At 36.6% G+C, this 19,306-nt stretch overlaps 5 protein-coding genes and 1 long non-coding RNA gene across 7 annotated transcripts in view; 3 read left to right on the top strand and 3 right to left on the bottom strand.

The window, feature by feature from the left end:
• LOC128875071 (uncharacterized) overlaps window positions 1-9,601 on the bottom strand; it is a 34,261-nt gene extending 24,660 nt beyond the window's left edge. Inside the window, exons 1-2 of one of the 2 annotated variants that reach the window (XM_054120400.1) lie at window positions 9,438-9,601; window positions 344-449 (exon numbers count right to left, since the gene is read on the bottom strand). In XM_054120400.1, the coding sequence (XP_053976375.1) occupies window positions 344-420 (77 nt within the window). In that variant the 5' untranslated portion in view covers window positions 421-449; window positions 9,438-9,601. Of the gene's footprint in view, window positions 1-343; window positions 450-8,943; window positions 9,171-9,437 lie in introns of those variants that run through there. The other variant, XM_054120399.1, reaches the window with a different exon arrangement.
• Window positions 500-8,933, top strand: LOC128875083 (uncharacterized). Its single transcript, XR_008456756.1, has 3 exons — window positions 500-1,518; window positions 2,720-4,451; window positions 4,556-8,933. It is a non-coding gene; the product is annotated as an uncharacterized LOC128875083 (long non-coding RNA).
• A 655-nt stretch (window positions 9,602-10,256) lies between the features above and the next one.
• On the top strand, window positions 10,257-12,624 carry LOC128875076 (E3 ubiquitin-protein ligase TRAIP-like). The gene is made up of 6 exons (XM_054120406.1): window positions 10,257-10,829; window positions 10,962-11,315; window positions 11,379-11,480; window positions 11,552-11,677; window positions 11,741-11,984; window positions 12,061-12,624. The coding sequence occupies exons 1-6, from the start codon at window positions 10,717-10,719 to the stop codon at window positions 12,343-12,345; spliced, it is 1,224 nt and encodes a 407-aa protein (XP_053976381.1). The 5' UTR covers window positions 10,257-10,716; the 3' UTR covers window positions 12,346-12,624.
• Window positions 12,625-12,752: 128 nt separating this feature from the next.
• Window positions 12,753-15,580, top strand: LOC128875075 (zinc finger MYND domain-containing protein 10). The gene is made up of 9 exons (XM_054120405.1): window positions 12,753-13,281; window positions 13,368-13,566; window positions 13,662-13,770; window positions 13,836-14,122; window positions 14,300-14,505; window positions 14,601-14,770; window positions 14,833-14,970; window positions 15,040-15,272; window positions 15,343-15,580. Exons 2-9 carry the CDS (start codon window positions 13,460-13,462, stop codon window positions 15,422-15,424), a joined length of 1,332 nt encoding a protein of 443 aa, XP_053976380.1. The 5' UTR covers window positions 12,753-13,281; window positions 13,368-13,459; the 3' UTR covers window positions 15,425-15,580.
• LOC128875082 (40S ribosomal protein S12) lies at window positions 15,561-16,946 on the bottom strand. The gene is made up of 5 exons (XM_054120411.1): window positions 16,834-16,946; window positions 16,664-16,700; window positions 16,292-16,426; window positions 15,869-16,073; window positions 15,561-15,656 (listed from the first exon to the last, which is right to left on the bottom strand). The coding sequence occupies exons 2-5, from the start codon at window positions 16,678-16,680 to the stop codon at window positions 15,588-15,590; spliced, it is 426 nt and encodes a 141-aa protein (XP_053976386.1). The 5' UTR covers window positions 16,681-16,700; window positions 16,834-16,946; the 3' UTR covers window positions 15,561-15,587.
• A 937-nt stretch (window positions 16,947-17,883) lies between these two features.
• Window positions 17,884-19,306, bottom strand: part of LOC128875077 (ETS domain-containing transcription factor ets-5-like) — a 2,727-nt gene continuing 1,304 nt past the window's right edge. Inside the window, exon 3 of the mRNA XM_054120407.1 lies at window positions 17,884-18,884. Coding sequence (XP_053976382.1) covers window positions 18,584-18,884 — 301 coding nt within the window. The 3' untranslated portion in view covers window positions 17,884-18,583. The remainder of the gene's footprint in view (window positions 18,885-19,306) is intronic.

The following is a 19,306-nucleotide window of genomic DNA, read 5'->3' as shown; positions in this document are numbered from 1 at the left end:
CGATACACTTTTGTCAATTACGTGAAGAAATAATTTTTAGAATAATCATATGCAAGAGGGTAGTGGAAATGGGAAACTACCCCTTTAAAGTCATCAGCAATACTGTTATTCAAAGCAGAATTTCGATACACTTTTGTCAATTACGTGAAGAAATAATTTTTAGAATAATCGGACATTTGATATGCAAGAGGGTAGCGTAAATGGAAAACTACCCCTTTAAAGTCATCAGCGATACTTTTGTCAATTACGTGAAGAAACAATTTGTAGAATAATCGGACATTTGATATGCAAGAGGGTAGCGTAAATGGGAAACAACCCCTTTAAAGTCATCAGCGATACTAACCTTGCCTTCCGCTCCAGCTGTCCGGACACCTCGTTCCTCTTCAGCACGAACGGCAACCTGTTGCTCACGACGATCATGCTCCCGTTGGAGGTGAAGCTGCCCGGTTCTGTAGACATTTTGACGTTCTCTGATCAGCTATCTGACGATTCCGCGGGAAAAAAGGACCACCGGTGTCGATCGGTGGCGGTCGACGCGACTCCACGACCGTCTCTCCTCTCTGTTTGTCCGCGTACGCTCTGCAGGCCAGTGCGCGTTCAGTAACGGGTTGCCTTCGAAACCGTGTCGCGTGTGTCACGTGCGATCACGTGCGTGGCGAAACCGAAGTCGACGGGGAACCGCGGAACCGGGTCGGCTGCTAGTCTCTCTCTGGCTCGAGCGTCGCGAGAAGACACCGCGTCGCGGTCGTTCGGTATCGGTTTGGCCTCGGTTCGATCGTTCGATCTCCCGTCGTATTGCTGCACGTGCGAACCGCGGGAATCGTAGCGAACGTTCGCGGTACCGTTCTCTGTTTATCTCGGTCTCGAGGACGCTCGCGAACGCGCCGAGAGAAAGGAAAATAGTAAGCGAATCGCGGAAAGGACGAAAGTGAGCACGAAAGAACGGCAGCGGTACACGCAGGATAGATATAAATGAAAACAGAGAGCAGAGGGTAGAAGGGAGAGAAAGCTAGTGTTTTCGATGGATGGAAGAAGAGAGTGTGTTCGGTCGATCGGTGTGTGAGTGTGCCACGGTGCGTGGCCGAAGTAGCACTGAAGTAACAACGCGGCGTTCCACTGAGTTTATTCGTGTTAGCCGTAGCGAGGAATTGGTCCAAAGTGCGCTCTCTCCGCGACCGTATCAATGACGGGGCCGCGACCTTTTGGCCACCCTGCGGTTGCTCCTCGTGCGCCGCCCCGCCATCTCCGCCGTCGCGACGTCGTCGTAAACACACGGCCGTCCTTTTTCTCTCGTCGCGTCTCCCGTTTCGACGCAACGTGTCGTCGCGTGTCGTGACAGACGATCAGGGTTATCTTTGCTCCGTTATCGCTGTAATTCCCGGATAACGCCGCTAATGGGACAACCGCGTACGACAACACCGGACAGCTGTACACGTCGTGCAAGCGTTCGACTGTCAACAGGTTGCGGGACAGATGAACCGAAACAGCCCGCGACATAGTTTATGGTCCAACATTTCGGTATGTATACTACTCGTCAGAGTAAATAAACAAGTGTTGCACGGTAGTGTCTCGATGCCACGCAACGAGAGTCGGGCCCGACGATCGTCGAAAAGCGTGGATAAGACAATCTTTCCTCGGGACCAATTGAACCCCGACACGGGGGCTGCGAACCATCCATCGAAACTTCTTAACGCGTTGCCTGCCAAGTTGAAACTCATGAAAATTGTTGCAAAGTGAAAATTATGTCTCGAGACTATCGATGATTAGATAAGTTAGCATTTGTCGTGGTATAGAATGTTTTAATGTCGCCAAATTCACGAATCCTAACCAGATTTATTTTAGTCCCTTAACTTAACGTTCTGTCACCCATGCCTGGGTGACGTGGCGACCAACGTGTTAAACTCTGTGGGTTTAACATTCTTTGAATACATACATTTCATCTTTGATTAGGTCACACAGTCAGTGTAAGAATTATTCGTACAGCAATCCATTTAAAATAAATGGTTCCTGTACGAGTACTTATTACACTGACTGTAAGTGATGTTCACTCTTACGTCACCGTAAAGAAACATCTTTATGTTTATCATGTTCTATCGATTAGAACAATTGGATAATTTTTTAAACAAATCTTCGGAGATACGTTTGAATATCACTGAAGACTACGATAAATATCAAATTCCCCGTGGAATGACACGCGTCAACGGATGTCCACCCGCTGGCAGTAGTTGGAGTCAATAATTTCTGACACGGAGGAACACCTTCAAACGCAATATTGTCACTATCGAGTTTTGCCTGGGATAAATTGTTGGAATGAATAGTTATTCAAAGAATAATCTTGATGTGCTAAAGGAAAAGAATGTTTTGCTTATGGAAAAAGAATATTACCTTATGGAACTTTTATAAATAATTCACATTTTAAACAGTGTCAAGTTATTCAAAGAATAATCTTGATGTGCTAAAGGAAAAGAATGTTTTGCTTATGGAAAAAGAATATTACCTTATGGAACTTTTATAAATAATTCACATTTTAAACAGTGTTTTGTTTCTTTTAGTTTCTTATTTTTTCCACGTTATATGTGTCAGTTCGTGTACTAGTTCGCGTACACCATGTACTCCGTGTATCTTTTTCCATGTGTTTAGAATCTAATTGTATCCAGTGTAATCGTCATAAGTATTACGAATCCTTTCAATGAAACTAAACATTTTTTTATTTAAGTAGTTTGAGAAGTTCGAGAAAGTCGAGGCCATTAACTTTAGTGCAGTCTGTATCACTGACTCTTTCATCCTTCGTGGATGATTTCGCCGTGATGCATCGGTGGGGGTCAACCGACTCGCGTCCCGCCACGCTCGACACGACGACGAGCAGTCTGGACCCGTGACCGTTCTCTTTCATTCTTTCACGATTTTGTCTGCGTGTTCGAACGAGGGAAAGAACGCCTAATCGAGTATACACGTCCAATTGAAACGAAAGAGCAAAGATAAAAAGGAGTACCAAGTATCGAATCCTCTTTCGAATATGTACTATTTTTACAGTGGGTGTAGAAAGTATTCGTACAACTGTTCGATTTTTAAATACTTGATTAAAAAAAGAAGAAATTTACATTAATTTACAAGTATATAATATATACTTAACTAGTACATAAACGAACTAAATTATTAGTTATTTCGAAGTGGGATCTTCTTTGATTCCTCTATTAGAGCCATTTTTAAAAGTACTTTACTGGAAATTTCATGTTTTCTAACTCGTACGGAGCAATAAACTAATCTGTTTACGTCACAAGCTCTACTGTAAACGGTTCGTCATAAGAATCGTACAAATACTTATTGCTTCTATACTTTTACTCGCTTTTCGCATTTTTTTGTTAATTTCGCAAATTATATCAACTAGTAAATGTTGTTTGCAAAATCAAGAAAGTACACGTTGTTTGGACTATATCTATCTTAGAGACTTTCGAGAATATGTAAAATATCATTGATTATAAAAAAAGAAGTTAAGAAACTACAATTTCACGCAAAAGTCTTTCGGGAAATTGATCGGTGTACGAAATACATTCCACGCCCACTGTATGTAATTTCGAATATTTTTATCTAATTTCACCGTACAATAATATCGGTAAACTAAAATGTACAAGCTAAATCAAAATTCGCACGCTTTCTTTAGCGATAGAAATGCAAAAGAATGAACCGCAAGTGGCCTAGGACTTCTCCGCGGTACTGTATATTGCATTCAATGACAGTGAACGTGTCAATCGCGAGTTTTTCGATCGCCGATCGGTTTGGTTATCTTCCTTGAATTTTTCTATCTAGTTCTCACGAAACACTAATCTCTTCCTACTCGGTCTGTGCTTTGTCGTATTCGTCTCCGACTGATCAAAGTCGAAGCGGATAACGATTAACGGGCGCGATTATATAACGTACGTCCTGTATATTAATTAAATACATGCGACGAGAAGCGCGGAATGAAGTTGAGGAGCTTTGACATTCTGGCCTTGAATATACCGCGGACATTCCACGTGCAAAGATCATTGGCGCCACGAGTACGCCAGTTCAATAGCGCAAACATCAGTGACGCCAGTGTGTTTCCATAATTTTAAATTGTAGTTTTTGATTTACTCGGAATTCGACACGGTGTCGACTGCTTATTATATAGCATGCATGTATTTGTGTCACGGTGCATATTTATCTTCGGAGATTTAAGAAATATCGAAAAGCAAGAAACGAAAGCAATGGTGTATTCGGTAGAGACAACAGTTGCGCAACTGTCGAGCGATTCTCTTAGAGAAGCGATCAGACGAATCAAAGCAGAGAATTTAGTTTATGACTAATTTTCATGTGATCCTAAAGCACCGACAGAAAAGAAAATAATCTCTTGTGTCGCAGAAACGAAATGGAACGTACGCCACTGAAGAGTTAGTATCGATTCGAACGTGCACGGAAACTTGAAACTCCAGGTATGTTCATTGTTACACAGATGTACAGGTAACCATCGCGTAACAGCGATCATGGCGTTCTTTTCTATCGTGCACGTGAAGTTTCTATGCTCTTGTTTATGTAGGAAACGTATGGGACACACGCGCATGGGAACATCGCCATGGCACATACTTTATGCAAATGTTGATTAGTTTGGTATTTCGTTGCTACCAATTTTCAATATTAATTACCGTGTAATTTCTAAATTACAAAGTATTCTATAAAATGCCATCGTTCGACATCTACATTCACGCTTTCGAATATCATCCACAATTTTTGTGAGACAGTTGGGCCTTTCGTAAATATATCCGACGAGACAGAGAGAAAAGACGACTGGAATACCGATTTGTCTGATTTTACTAAAATCGAAATTGTAACTTTGTCTCTTGTATAACAGACAAAAACGGAATTTTCATTATAATAAATTAATTTCTTTAAATTATATTAAAATTATACCTCACATATAATTCCATCTAATTCGACCATCTTTTTAACTGCATCTCTTCTAATTATTTTATTGAAATTTCTTTAAATCGAAACAAACTAATTCCTCGTTATAATTAAAAGTCTTTCATCCTTTGTTCGTTATTCGCTATTGTAATCGATATAAAAATTTTGCTCATTTCCAAGAAAACTTTTAACGTTATCGCTATTAAACGCATGGAAGAAGTTTCGAACGAAATCGGCGCCGACGAAACACATGACGAATGACTAATATCTAGATTCCCTGTCTCGGAAGAAAAATATTTACTTTTTCGTCGACTTAACTTATTTTATCACCGGTCATTGCGATAATCGTAATCACGTCGAAATTCTTGAAACATCGCGATTTATCAGTCACCGGCTCCACTTATTTAACCGAATAATTTGTCTTTAATAGTTGCTTCGTTGTACCTTCGCCAGACGGAAGACAATATAAAATAGTTGACGCTAGTCTCCCTCGAACTACTTAGTTATCAAGTAACATCGATTAAAAATTTCATTTTTTGCAAAACGTATCGAATGCGTTAATTGCACTTTAAAAACATTAGCGTCAGTAACATTTGACGAAGCATTTATAAAATGGGTAATTGAGTACTTTTAATATTTGTGGATAATAATTGAGTTTTCCGAGTACAGAAACTTAATCTTGATTGATTGATTTTACCGGCTTCGAGGGTAGGGTGTCTGTTTTTTTTTTTTTTTTTTACTGTAACAAAGGTGGCCAAGGTGACAAGCATCCGAAGCATCTGAAGCACAGAGATGCATTTAGAATTCAAACATTATATTCAACAAAATAATTGTTGTCACATTTCCTATCAAACAATACAGAAAACAAATTCGAAGATACGATTGTTGAGTAGCGAAAGCGAAACAAAACTTTGAATGTTTATCAACATCGCTGTATGCAAGAGAAAAAAAAGATGCCTCACAGATTTCTTTTATTTTCGATATTCTTCTCGAAACGTTAACGACTATGTGTAATTGCTTCCAACGATTGAGGCGAACGACGTTCAAATTGCCTAATTAGGCAACACTTCTTGCTCGTAAAAATGTAAACGAAAACAATTTAGTCGGGCTGTAAAGAGACGGAATCGGGAATTCTTGGCTGGAATATTGCCTTCGCGCTTCGAGGGAGGGAACGGGGAGAAGGAAACGTTATCGTCACGTTATCATCACGTGCTAGTGTTAGCTAATAACAAGCTAGAGGATAACGAAGAAAATTGGCACGCGTCGCGCACGCGGCCACGGTCTTACTCGATCGAGAAAAAAATAAAAATAAATTCTTCCACAGTTTAGACGTGCAATAAATTCTTATGTAGATAAAAGCCCCGAAAACAAACAAAAAGAGGATAAATTATGAATCGATTCAAGTAATTTTAATTTGCCCAATATTATAATCACCGATTCGAGCAATCGTATTTTATCGTATCGTGCGATGAACAAATAACGAAGTTTCGAAAATGAAAGTAAATGAAAAACGTTGTTATCAACAGGTTTTAATAGGTGGATACGTGTATAGGAAAGGATGTAGGAAAACAGACAATGTTTAAGAAAAGAAATTTGTTCAATAAATACGCAACGAGTTATGTATTTGAGGATAGAGTCTGGAAAGACTTTGTTAACAAAAATATATAAACCGTCACAAAATTAAACAAACGGTAAACAATATTTCTTACACGATGCAACTTTTGTATAAGGAAATTTCAGATGCCTCACCTTGTATATTGAAGTGTAAAATGTATACTGCACGTGATATGTATACATTTTCAGTGTTTATCGTTTCTTTTTATTGAATTCTCCCCTTAATGAGGAGGAAATCGTAGCGAAGTCAAGTTACAAACAATAGAAGTGATCGTCGTGTCCAGACCGTGTGGAAGTGATAAGGCTCGGTGATGGCCGGAGATTAATGGACGCATCAGCGTCTAAAATTAATCTATTTAGAATATAGACCAAGATAGATCCAGATTTTCCTCATATTTTCGCGCATGACAACATTACGCAACACAACTTCAACGCTTCCTATTCTTCGGTTACATGACGCACTCATGTCCCCAACTGTCTACCGCTTGTTCAGACTTCTTATCAATTTATCACGAATGTTACATCGCGAGCGAAATCATGCAGTTACGGCCAGTCGAGGCTATTATTATCCATTAAACGTAATAATCGATGTGTCTACACATTACGAAATAAATATTTCATCCATCCCAAAGGAACAAATGGCAACTCCAAGGCTTCCACTATTCTTACAATACTACGTATGCCGTCATATAAAATACAAGTAGCAATATCAGCAAAAAATTCAAGTATGATTACTAGACGAGGATTTTCGAGCGAACGTCCATAGAATTAAAATTTTCATTTGAGTTTTGCGCGAAACCTTTCAAACTACGATTTAATAAATCATCGAGGCTTAATTCTTCGTAAAGAGGTAGAGAATCATCGCGCACTTTTGAATCCATTGCTTGTGTTGATAACTGTTCAAACGCCTGCTGCCACGTACACCACGAATCTTCGCCGACTGGACAATTTTCGAGCAGTTGATTCTCTTCCGTGGAAATTGTATGAAATATGGTAGCAAAAAAACATTTCAATAATTGAATCGACCTCCATTTTTCCGGCTGAGCCTGCAATGATTCGAACTGCATACGTATTCGTGATTTGCCGCCAATTCTGCATAGTCAGCTGTTCCTTCTTTCAAATACCGGAATTCACGTGACTCTACTGGGTGTACCGAAAATGTTGGAGGTCCTTGGAAGAGGTGGTTCGGGAGGTGATTTGAAACAACTTTTTCCTTAGCGAAAATGTTGTAGGAGACTTCGTTGAGGAGATATTAACAAATAAAGCCCGACCAATCAGAGCGCGCGTATACCGTTGGAGCGGCCGTGGTAGCGAAGACTACGCGCTAAGCGACCGCGCTCATACGCTACCGCGAGCGCTCCACCAGTATACTCGCGCTCTGATTGGTCAGTGTTTTCCCTTAATATCTCCTCAACGAAGCCTCGGACAACATTTTCGCTAAGGAAAAAGTTGTTTCAAATCGCCTCCCGAACCACCCCTTTCAAGGTGTTACAACATTTTTGGGACACCCTGTATATTCCCTTTTCACAACGATATCGATTATTTTTCCGGAGTACCAACCTATGAGAGCCATAACGCCAAAAAGTTATGGGAATCCTTTTTTGCACCATGCGCGAAATGTTAGCGCGCTGATACGCGCCTTCATTTCTACAGATCGAAACTGCCCTTACACTTTCTACATCGATTTCTAACTAATATCGATTCCTTATATATAGAGAGAATATTTTAAACAAAACAAAAAACGTTTTTTGAAGCGTCGAAAGTGGCGTAACACCTTAATTCGGTAATATTCGTAACAAACACTTTCGGATTATGTCTCGCCGCTTCGTGAAGATTCGGGAAAGTTCGGTGTAACTCGGCTGCCATGACATGTGCGTCTCAAAGAAGCACGAAACCGGTGTGGGTACGTTTAATTCGCGAAATTATAAAACACGTTGAAGATATCGTCGCCTAAAAGAGTTCAAATTACGTGCGATGGATTAAAACTCGAAGTGATTGTATCCGGTATTAAATAACGATACAAAACTTAATATTATTCCCTATTGCTGATTAAATGTAGCATTTCTGTAGAATCGAAGATTCTTAAATTTCATTCGGAGCACATGCCTTACGCGATTGATCTTTTAATAGACAATAAAAATATAATAAAGCGTTTATCTAAATTTGCGTTGCACTTTTAAAATCGTTTACAACGTAGAAATAAGCACTTACATCGTTGAGGTTTAAGAACTCGTATCCGTAGAGCACGATATTTTAAATAAAAAAATTGTTAATCACAAAGAGCACGAGAAGGGTACTTTTCTCTCCGTGACACACATTTAACCGGTTAAATTTAAATCTCAATTATTTACGTACACGGTGTACAAAAGACTGGAGTCGATGAGTATAAATAATAGATATTTAACTCACGCGAATCAGGTGAATCCGTTTGTCTTGTGTTGTTATCGTTGCATGAACGCATTTCTTATGATCTTGCGAGAATGATGAAAAGTTGACGAATGATGAAAAACTGTTGAAAGAAACTATATGGAACATTCTACGTCAAACGCGATCGAAACACTTTTGACAATGGTAAGAAAGCGATGACCTCCGGAATGGAATATTTTCCGGATCTTCCTCGCGAATAATAGGCATTCGAGTTCACTGTCACGTAAGAATCGTTTAACCAACAAATGGCTGACGTTCCATATACGTTGAACAATTGACCCAAAATACGCATCAATTTTAGGCTAACTGACGCGCATATATACGACTATAGGAAACAATGAAGCGTGTAGAATGTACATAGAATGACAAAGCTGAGAAATGAGGGATGAATCTAGTACAAACTACTACAAAAATGTGTATACTTGTACAAAAGGCTAAGACGATGCGAAATACCTACCTCAAAAAAAACGACCTACCTTGTTTACTTTATGTGAATGTCGGTATTACACACCAACGGTATAATTGCCGTTAGGAAAGGCGAAATGAGCTCGATGCTATTCACGCACTCACATGTACGTATGCCGGCAAATCTCCGGTACTGACTAGTGTTTTTACAAGACCAGTTCTTTCCAGAAGGTACCACCAGAGGTGAGTAGGGAAATCGCCGAAGAGCGTGCCAAACCCGTGTCGAATTATTCTAGCTTCAACCTAGCGCCTCTGGCGGTCAAATCCTGAATCGATACACGCAATTTGGGCAAGCGCCGGCAAACGTATGGTACAACACAAAGACATTATTGTATAAAAAGCAGTGATGGGCAAAACCCTAGGCTTCGAATAAATCTGAAGTTTGCCGACATGTTTGTCTCATTTCCTCTTTTGAACATTTTCCAAAGAAGGAAACGAGACAAACATATCAGCAAACTTTAGATTTATTCGAAGCCTAGGGTTTTGCCCATCATTGATAAAAAGAGCCAAAGAGAACAACTTTTCTTACATACGTGCCTACACACGCACACACTAGTATAATGAATGTTTTCTTTAGTAAAATATTGCTTTATAATGAATGTATAATTAACGAAACATTTTATAACGATTTAATAAAATAGGGGTTGCAGCAATAGACCACAAAGTACACTCACAGAGGCGAAACTCAAACGTTTTTAAGATCCTAATACCATGGGCAAAAAATTCCGCACCCTAAAGGAATGAATCTAGCATGAAAACAAGAAGTTCCAGTTTTACCTCCAAAGTGATTCTAATGTTTTTATTTTTTAAGATGTAAATGGAGGTGAAGTTTGAGGTGTACCTCTCCAATGAACTGTTAACAAATTTATCTTCACTGCTTAATTTTTTTTATTTCACTATTAATTGAAAACATTGATACTCATTGATACTTTCGCATTTTCTATCTTTTTCACATATTTCCTTGTTGATTTTGCAAATTTGGGTGCCATTTTTTAACATTCCATGTAGATCATAATGAAAAAAAAATCTAGATTTTATAGTAGTATCTAGGGGATAAATTCAAATTCTACCAATGACATTTCGTATCTCTATTATGGCACGTGTGTAACCTCCTTGAAGCTTGAAGTATGAACAGCTTACTACGACGAAGAACGTGACAATTGTCATCGTATGAACGTAATTTATCGAGCACAACAATTAGGATTTAAATTTATTTAAAATATAATCGGTTTAATATGAAAATATAATCGGTGTTTTCTTTCTAAATGTTTATGTAATTTTCACGTAAAAATGAATATTATATGCGCTATATGTAAAGATCATTTGGTACAATCAGATGAAATTTTTCATACCCAATGTGCACACGTATTTCATTTTCAATGTTTGACACAGTGGCTCGAAAGGTAAACAAATTTTGACAAATAATTCTCTTAAAGTATTCTCTTAATGTACATGCTCCAAAATGTCTGTTTGGAAATGTTTAATTGATTTTTGCTTAGAACAATAACTATACTAATAATGTGTTCTAATTTCAGATCAAGCAGCTGCCCACAATGCAGAGATGAGGTGACACAAAGCAAAATATATAGACTTTATTTTACATTTTCAAATAATGAGCCTGCCGAACCTCAAACTTGCTCTACAAAAGAAAGAATAGATACTTTAAAGTTTAAAATCCTGCTGAAAGAGAAAGACATTCAATATTATACTTCGAAAACTATTACTTTGGAGAAACAGAATGCTGGTCTTAAACAAGAGGTTCGAAAAGTAGAAAGCGAGATTAGTAAACAAAATTCAATAATATATGAACTAAGAGAGGAAATGAAGTATTGTGATGAACTAAAAAAAGAAATTGCTCACTTAAAAAGTAAAATTGAAGACCTCGAACCGTACGTAATTTTTACATACACAATTATTACGTATCTTTTTTATTTATTAATTTTCGATTTTAGGATAGAAACATTATTACGTGGACCTCTCTGCAATGTTAATAAGATGATTGAAAATACTAAAGATCCTGAAGTACTCACTAAATATATTTCTGTTATGAAGAAGTAAGTAATATCTAAAGAGATGCTTTAGAAAATAATAATCACACTAATATTCTTATTTATATTATTTATAGAGAGTTAATTGCAAGTTTTGAAAAACGTAAAGATTTACGCACAATTGTTAAGAGGCTTCGAAGAGAACTTGCTAAAGTTAATACAAAGTATAGTTCTATGTCTGTGAAAGAGCAATCGAATCAAATGTAAGATACGAAACTGTTTATATACCAAAAGTGAGGTTATGATTTATCAAGTCGTTTTTACAGGGAATTAGAAGAAAAACTAGCATTTGCAGAAAGCAAATGTATGTCTTTACAAAAACGAGTTGATGAATTAGAGGAAGTACTCGGTCTTAACGAAAAATGTAGCAATGTATCAGAACATCGAAATCCGGTGGTTTCTAATAAATCTGATGAACATAGTCCAGTTGAAAAGATGTCAAAAGAAGAAAAAATTAATCAAGAAACATTAAGGAAAACTCTTACACCCACTAAGCGAAAAATGGAACAGGTTTGTAATTGCAGTTAGTTTAAAAACATAACCTAATATGTATAAAAAGTTAATTATATTCATACTCAATTTACAGATACCTATATGCAGTACAAAAAATACCAAAGACAATGTATCCAATTTTGAATCGAGCAATGATTCCATTGAATCGAGTCTTCTGAATTATAGTTCAACCAGTAGTTCATTATCCATGCCTAAAAAATCCAGATCATCCAGTGACAATATGAATACTTCAAGCAGAAATGATAACACCAAATTAAGAACGTATTCTATACCAAAGAAAAGAAGGGAGAACATTACAAGAAAGACAACATCTTTTATAGAAAACAAACAAAATAAGAATATAATTGATTTAACATAAAAAGTTCCTACAAACATTATATGCTTACTTTTTTTTATTTTTTTATTATTTACGATTCAGATATATATATATACAGAATGTAATGTATATATATATATTACATTCTGTAATCAATCAACCATGAGCAAAGTTGTGTTCAAATAATAATTAATAATTGCAAATCAATTATTTATCTTCTTTTGATATTTGAAATTTGTATGTAGATAAGAATTTTGTCTTTCTCTGTTTACAATAATTATGCCTGTGTTTTTTCGATAAATAAAATATTCTACTTTCGTATATTAGAGTAATTCATTTTATTCCACACGATCATGTAACAGAAAATGAGGTTTAATTCAATTAAATAAGAGGAAATTCAAATTTCCCGCGGGGAATTGGTGTCGCCGTCTAGCGGTGAATATACGAACTATTTTCGGAGTACGATCAGCGCCTCTATCGGGAAAACGCTCAAGTTTGTCGTGGAATAGTTCCCACTGTCAACGCTAGATGGGGCTATTTGTTTGTTTTAATTAAAAAATAAAGAATTGAGGGTTAAAAATTGGTTTCCATTCAAATTTTAACATTACGAAGCTTGTTCACCTATTTGTTATTGGATATAATAAAAAAAACCTGGACGTAACAAATGGCTTCATCTAGCGTTGACAGTGGGAACTATTCCACGACAAACTTGGACGTTTTCCCGATAGAGGCGCTGATCAAACTCCGAAAATAGTTCGTATATGTTCACCGCAAGATGGCTATTCATTTGACCGAAAATACCGGGAAACTAGTGATAGTTTAAAAATTGTAAGCATCACGCTACTTACCTTCTATTTGAATAGTTATGATGAGATATGAAATTGTTATACTCGAAATAATTAAAATAAAAAAAAAGAGATACAGATCATTTTATTTATCCTTTTTTTAAAGGTTTTAATATATATAATCGTAATTTATGTTTAGTATTTCCTATTTTCCTGTTATAAAATAAATGATACACCTGTACAGCAATACAATTTTTTTTTAATTCTTTATATTTATAGCTTAAAATTATAATTTACGAAAGCTGTTACTATGAGGATATCGATTATGATATTTTGTTTACAAATGGTCGGCGTTCGTTCACGTCTTTCTTATGATAAAAATGTCAACCCGCATGGAATATATAATTTCACCATGGGAAGCCGAATCGTACATACAAACTTTACAAATTTCCGAACTTCAAGATGTAGGAACGAAAGGGTAAAAATTTCTTACAGACACCGATAATTTATCATATAAATTATCATATAAATTATGTTTAACGTGTACTACATAAATATCCGTATCATTTTCAGTTGGCTCGAATTTCACAAAAGACTGATGTTATTAAATCAACAAAGCGTTTTAGAGATTAACGCTTTGCGGGAAGAAACTATTAAGGAACTGTTTGTTTCTTTTAAAAAGGTAAACAAATATTTATCCTTGTGTTGCACAATACCCATTACCCTGGTATCAATTTTATTTTTTAGATATCGATTCTTGTGTACGAAGCTATCCAAATTGATATATGGAAGCATAAAGTATTTCCATTATTAGTAGAAATAAATGCAGAACCGAAAAATACGTTCATGCTTTTCGCAATATTTTACCATGAAAATATAGCCGTCTCTTTATTGGAAAATGTATTGTTTCATTGCGAAAGTGCCGAAACTATCGACGATTTAGTTATCGATCTTGTCGATTACTCGGTTAGATGTGTTTCTAAGCTTCTGGATATACAGGACGTTGAAATTTATGAAAATATAAAAAATCCCAAGTGAGCGATCGTTAGATATATATCTATATAATATATTATCGTCGATTTTATATTTTAGTCACTGATAATATGTAGTACGTATTGTATATTAATTAATATATAGTAGAATAATCTACTATAATAAGTAAGTAATAAGTAATCTACTAATATACTAATCTATTAATTATTTATTACTAGTTCGTGCCTCGAAGAAATATTAGAAAAAAAGAAGGAACTCGAGTTTGACATCGGCATGCGTTGCATATCGATTCTCCGTTATTTAGCAGAATTCTCAGATAATTTGCCAATTTGTGTATTGTCCCGAATGTTGAGCACGCACGATGTACCCTATCTTCTCGTTCAACTTATCGAAAGCCATCCGTGGACGAGGGAAAATGAAGAAGGTAATTCTGCAACAGAGTATTCCAGGTGTTATAAGCTTGTTAGATTTCTTAGAAACTAATGGAAGATCGATTCAAATAAAATTATTGTTATCGAGGTGAAAGTATGATATACAACGGCGGCTGGAAAAAACTAAAGTCGAGCGAAGAAGGAAAAATTTCTAAAATAGAAGGGCAAGTTTGGTTTGGTTTACGAGAGTTATTACTAAATCCAAAGTGTGCACCATATTACGAAATTACCGAGCACAGAATATCTCAACTGTTGAAGGTATTACATATTGTAAATAGATATGTAACTAACGAATAAAAGTAATTTATTATTCGCATCAGTTACAGAAATATTTAGACGAAAGTGTATTAGACCAAATTTCTCCTCTGATAGAATTGAAAAGATGGCTAAGTTATTTGAGTGTGTCATCGTCTCGAATTAAGGCACCGCGAGCAGTAAACGTGGAACTTATACCACAGGTTCGAAATTATCAATTGAAATGATCGATTCCGATGATGGTACGAAACTCATTTAAACATTTTCGTTAGATAAAAACATCGATAATGGAGAAGTATCATAAAAAATGGAAAAAATTGGCGAAGCATCAATCAAAATTCATATACACAACAGATGCGGAAGACGTTAGGAATGCAGCGCAAATTATAAGCGATGCATACGACTTGGATAAATTAGACTGTATCGATGTCAAAGAATGCTTTCTATGTCAGGAGGTGGCAAACAAACGTTGTTCTAAATGCAAAAGTGCTTGGTATTGTGGAAGGTACTTCTTTTAATATTATTATGAAAAGAAAATATCTACTCTAACTAAACAATGATTAATATAATTATAGAGAATGTCAAGTAAAGGATTGGGAAAAACATAAAGTGATCTGTGAAAAAATAATTAAAGGTGCAGACGACAAAGAAAAGTGATTTCAAAAGTATCCATTATCATTTTTAATTTGCAATGAAGAAAAAATATAATATAATAGCTTTCGATTATTTATCAATGAATTTTAGTTAATTTTATTAAGTATACGTAAGGATTAAATAAACTACACGTAGGAAATTATGTAGAATGTTTTATTAAAAGGTCTTAGTGTACAGAACTTTGTTTGACGTGTTCCATTACCACATCTTTCGCAGGCGTATCCTCCCCAAAGTCCTAAAATTGGAACGTACCACTTAATGAAAAAGAAATTTTGTAAAAATAAAGTATAAAAATTATACCATATAAATCAGAAAGGCATTAATTGCAGCACTATTTATTAATTTTACGGGTATTCTCAGAAGAGGGAGCCTATATAGTTTCATCATATAGTATTGTTGAATTTATTATTATGATTTCAAACTAGAATTATAATAAACAACTCATACCTTAATGACAACACAGGAGCACCCGACAACTTTTCGAGCTTTACCAGCGCTATCAATTTTACAAAGACCAGACCATTCGCCCAATTTCTTATTATTATCTACCCTAATCAACGGAATTTGATGTTCATTGCATAATGCTTGAACCAGTTTTTTGTACATAGGTTCGTCACAATTCTCAGCTAAGATACAGAGCATAGCTTGTCTCCTGGAACACAACAGACAATATGCATATATAAACATTATGTACTATGCTTTATGCATAAAATAATAGCCATTCTGCACATCAGAAAAGGTTACAGACATCATTATTTATTGAATTTGTGTAACGGGTATTCTCAGAAGAGGGAACCTGGTACATCTCATCATATAATACGAAAAACTGTTTAGACGACTAATGAAAATGAATCGTTCAATAAAACTTACTTGTCTAAAGCTTTGGCTGCTTCGTGAAGGCCATGTACAACACCGTCGTGAATAAGAGCATTTTTAAGAACTTCTTGCAGGGCTGTGTTTATGTCCATTGCACCTCCTGCTGTCATCGCAGAAGGGACATCATCGCTAAGAAAAAACAATAAACAATTCCATTCACTTAATTGCTCGTAACATGTTCCTGACATGCACAATTTAAGGTTATATGCCGATTTAGTATACATCAATATTTTTTACATTTTTTAAGAATTTTTACAATAAACAGGTACAATGCATAACTCTAATCACCTACGTTTTTCATTAAAAAATCTTGCTTAACGATTCGAAGAATGTGTTGTTAATAATTACAAAAAAAGACACACTTACTTTTCTACGTCTGACATGTTTCTGATGGAATGGGGAGCTGAAATAATCAGAGAACGTTAATGATTATGCCGTCTGGCTTACATTCTGAAGCTTTTTACGTAAAAATCATGCCGATGGCACTACAATAATCCGATATCTAGCGCATCGCTTCGCAGCGTGCTTCCATTTACCTTTTCTTACGAAGAAAGAGAAATGGCGCTCATTTGACCACGCGGTACATTGGTTATTCTGTGCCGCTTTTGATTGGTTCCTTCCATGGATTTAGGTCCATGGTTCCCTCTTTCACGCAAGGCGGCATCTGGACAGTGATGGGCAAAACCCTAGGCTTCGAATAAATCTGAAGTTTCGATATGTTTGTCTCGTTTCCTTCTTTTGAAAATTTTCAAACTTCAGATTTATTCGAAGTCTAGGGTTTTGGCCATCTCTGCATCTGGATAACATATAAATACCACGGACATAGGTGTAAATTCCGTGATAAATACAAACGAAGTTTTAATGAAACATACTTTACATATAATTAAATAAAATGATATTCACATCTCAAAATAACTTTTCAAAAAGGAAGTAGACTTCTTTTTTAAACTTTTAAATGTTCACAGTATCTCTTGCGAGTTCCCGGTATTTTCTCTCAAATAAATAGCCATCTAGTGGTGAACATATCGAACTATTTATTTATTTTTATTTTTATTTAACTTTAATATAGCGATAGTCCTTTACGGACTGTTCCCACTTTTCTGTTTTTGCATTCTTTTACAATATTTCTTTCATATCGAACTATTCACGAAGTTTGGCAGCGCCTCTATCAAGAAAACGTCCAAGTTTGTTTTCGAACAGTTCTTATTTGTACAGCTAGATGGCACCGTTAATATCTTTTTACCGACATATGGTACACATTTATAATAATCACGAATTCTATTTTATTACATTTATAGTTATAAACTTGAAGTTATACTACAGCTATTGCAATAACAAAATTACCTAAGGAGAACGTTTCTTTTTTTTATACCATTAGAGGCACTGATAAAACTTCGAAAATGGTTTGGTACGTTTATCGCAAGGCGGCGACACCAATTTCCCGCGGGAATTTTGAATCTCTTTTTACTTGATATGAACAACATTAATACTTAGATTTTTCCAAGGAACTTTTATTCTTACTCTTTCCTAAAGTATATATTAGACTCCCCGATGATCATCGAATAAAACAGATTGTTTAAAAACTGTACACCGTAATATCGAACAAAATACATAAATACAACTTTCATGGAGAATGTCTGCGAAGACAACGTTATCGCTCATACCGTACTTACTCAAACGTCGTAGCATATTTACAACAGTTTCTGTCTTATAAATAAATGTATAACGATATCTTAAGTAATACATTGAACTTATTCTACGCTCAAGGTGCTATGCTAGTGTGACAGCTTTAAAAAAAATCGAATCCTTTTGTACTTTTTTTGGAGTGTGACGCCTTAAAAGCACGATTCCAACGTATTTTTGATACAGTCGAGAAATGAACAGAGCTAGGAAATATTAGGCCTGCAGAAAACTCGGATGTTTCGAGTTGCTCGCGAGCCGAGTCGAGCTGAGACCCAGTTCTCGATCCGAGTCGAGTACTCAGAAGAAACGAGCAGCTCGAAGGAACCGAGTAGCTCGGACAGAAGCGAGCGGCTCGAAAGAACCGAGTAAAGGTCGATTCAAATGTATACGAAAACACTTGGATATCGGAGGTTTCGGTATCACAAGATAATTTTTCAATGAAACCAATGAGACTATCGTCCAAGTGTTTGCATAATTTCGATACGCAGTGTGGTGTCGTTATCGATTGCAGTTAGTTTGCGATTCGCAGTTACGCTATTTACGCAGGATGGCAGGAACGAAGACCTCACATTGTCAAGTACGAAAGATAATCAGTTCCTTATGTTACGTAGGCGGAGAATATCGGTGATAAGGCCAACAATAATGTGGCGGAGGCGGCGGAGGCGGCGGTCCCTGTGGGGTTACAGTTGGATGCTGCGAACCTGGGGGTGCTGTCGGATACAGGTGATGAGTGCGATGCGAATGGTGAGGGTGACAATTTGCACCTGTACCTCGGGACGACGGGGACGTTTCCAACGTGACGCCAGCTTGGGCCTGGCAGGCCATCATCAGTCCATGAAAATCGAACTTGTAAGCATAGCGTTTCCCGTGTACTTTCGTCATGATGTTCTTGTCGTAGTAATACCTGCAAATGTGAAACGTTTCTTTCTTCCTCTGCCGTAAAACGCTTTCTAAAAGATGTCTTCTAGGACATCCGGCGGCTGCATCTATCATAATTTTTACTATTTTTGTAGGTAGAGATTACTCGAGCTTTATCGAAGTATAGACTGGATAAGTGCGAGGCAGGATTGACTGGATAAGTGCAAGGCAGGATTGACTGGATAAATGCAAGATGACTATCCCCACCACTGAGGATGCTATTGTCTCACCGATACGTTTCTGCCGACCTTTTTCTCTTTCACTCTCTGTCCTTTTCTACGTTCGATAACTGCAACGTTTGAGTCCCGATTTTCTTGCACTGATTCAGTCTTTATTCTATGCATATTGCAATAGACAAAACTGCTCCAAATGGCCGTTTAAGAAAAAAAAAAATGTAAATTCCACAAA

Source organism: Hylaeus volcanicus, chromosome 4 (genome assembly GCF_026283585.1).
Source record: "Hylaeus volcanicus isolate JK05 chromosome 4, UHH_iyHylVolc1.0_haploid, whole genome shotgun sequence".
In the NCBI taxonomy this organism is placed as follows: Eukaryota; Metazoa; Arthropoda; class Insecta; order Hymenoptera; family Colletidae; genus Hylaeus; species Hylaeus volcanicus.
Note: the sequence above shows the minus strand (reverse complement) of the source record. Positions and strands in the feature narration are given on the sequence as shown.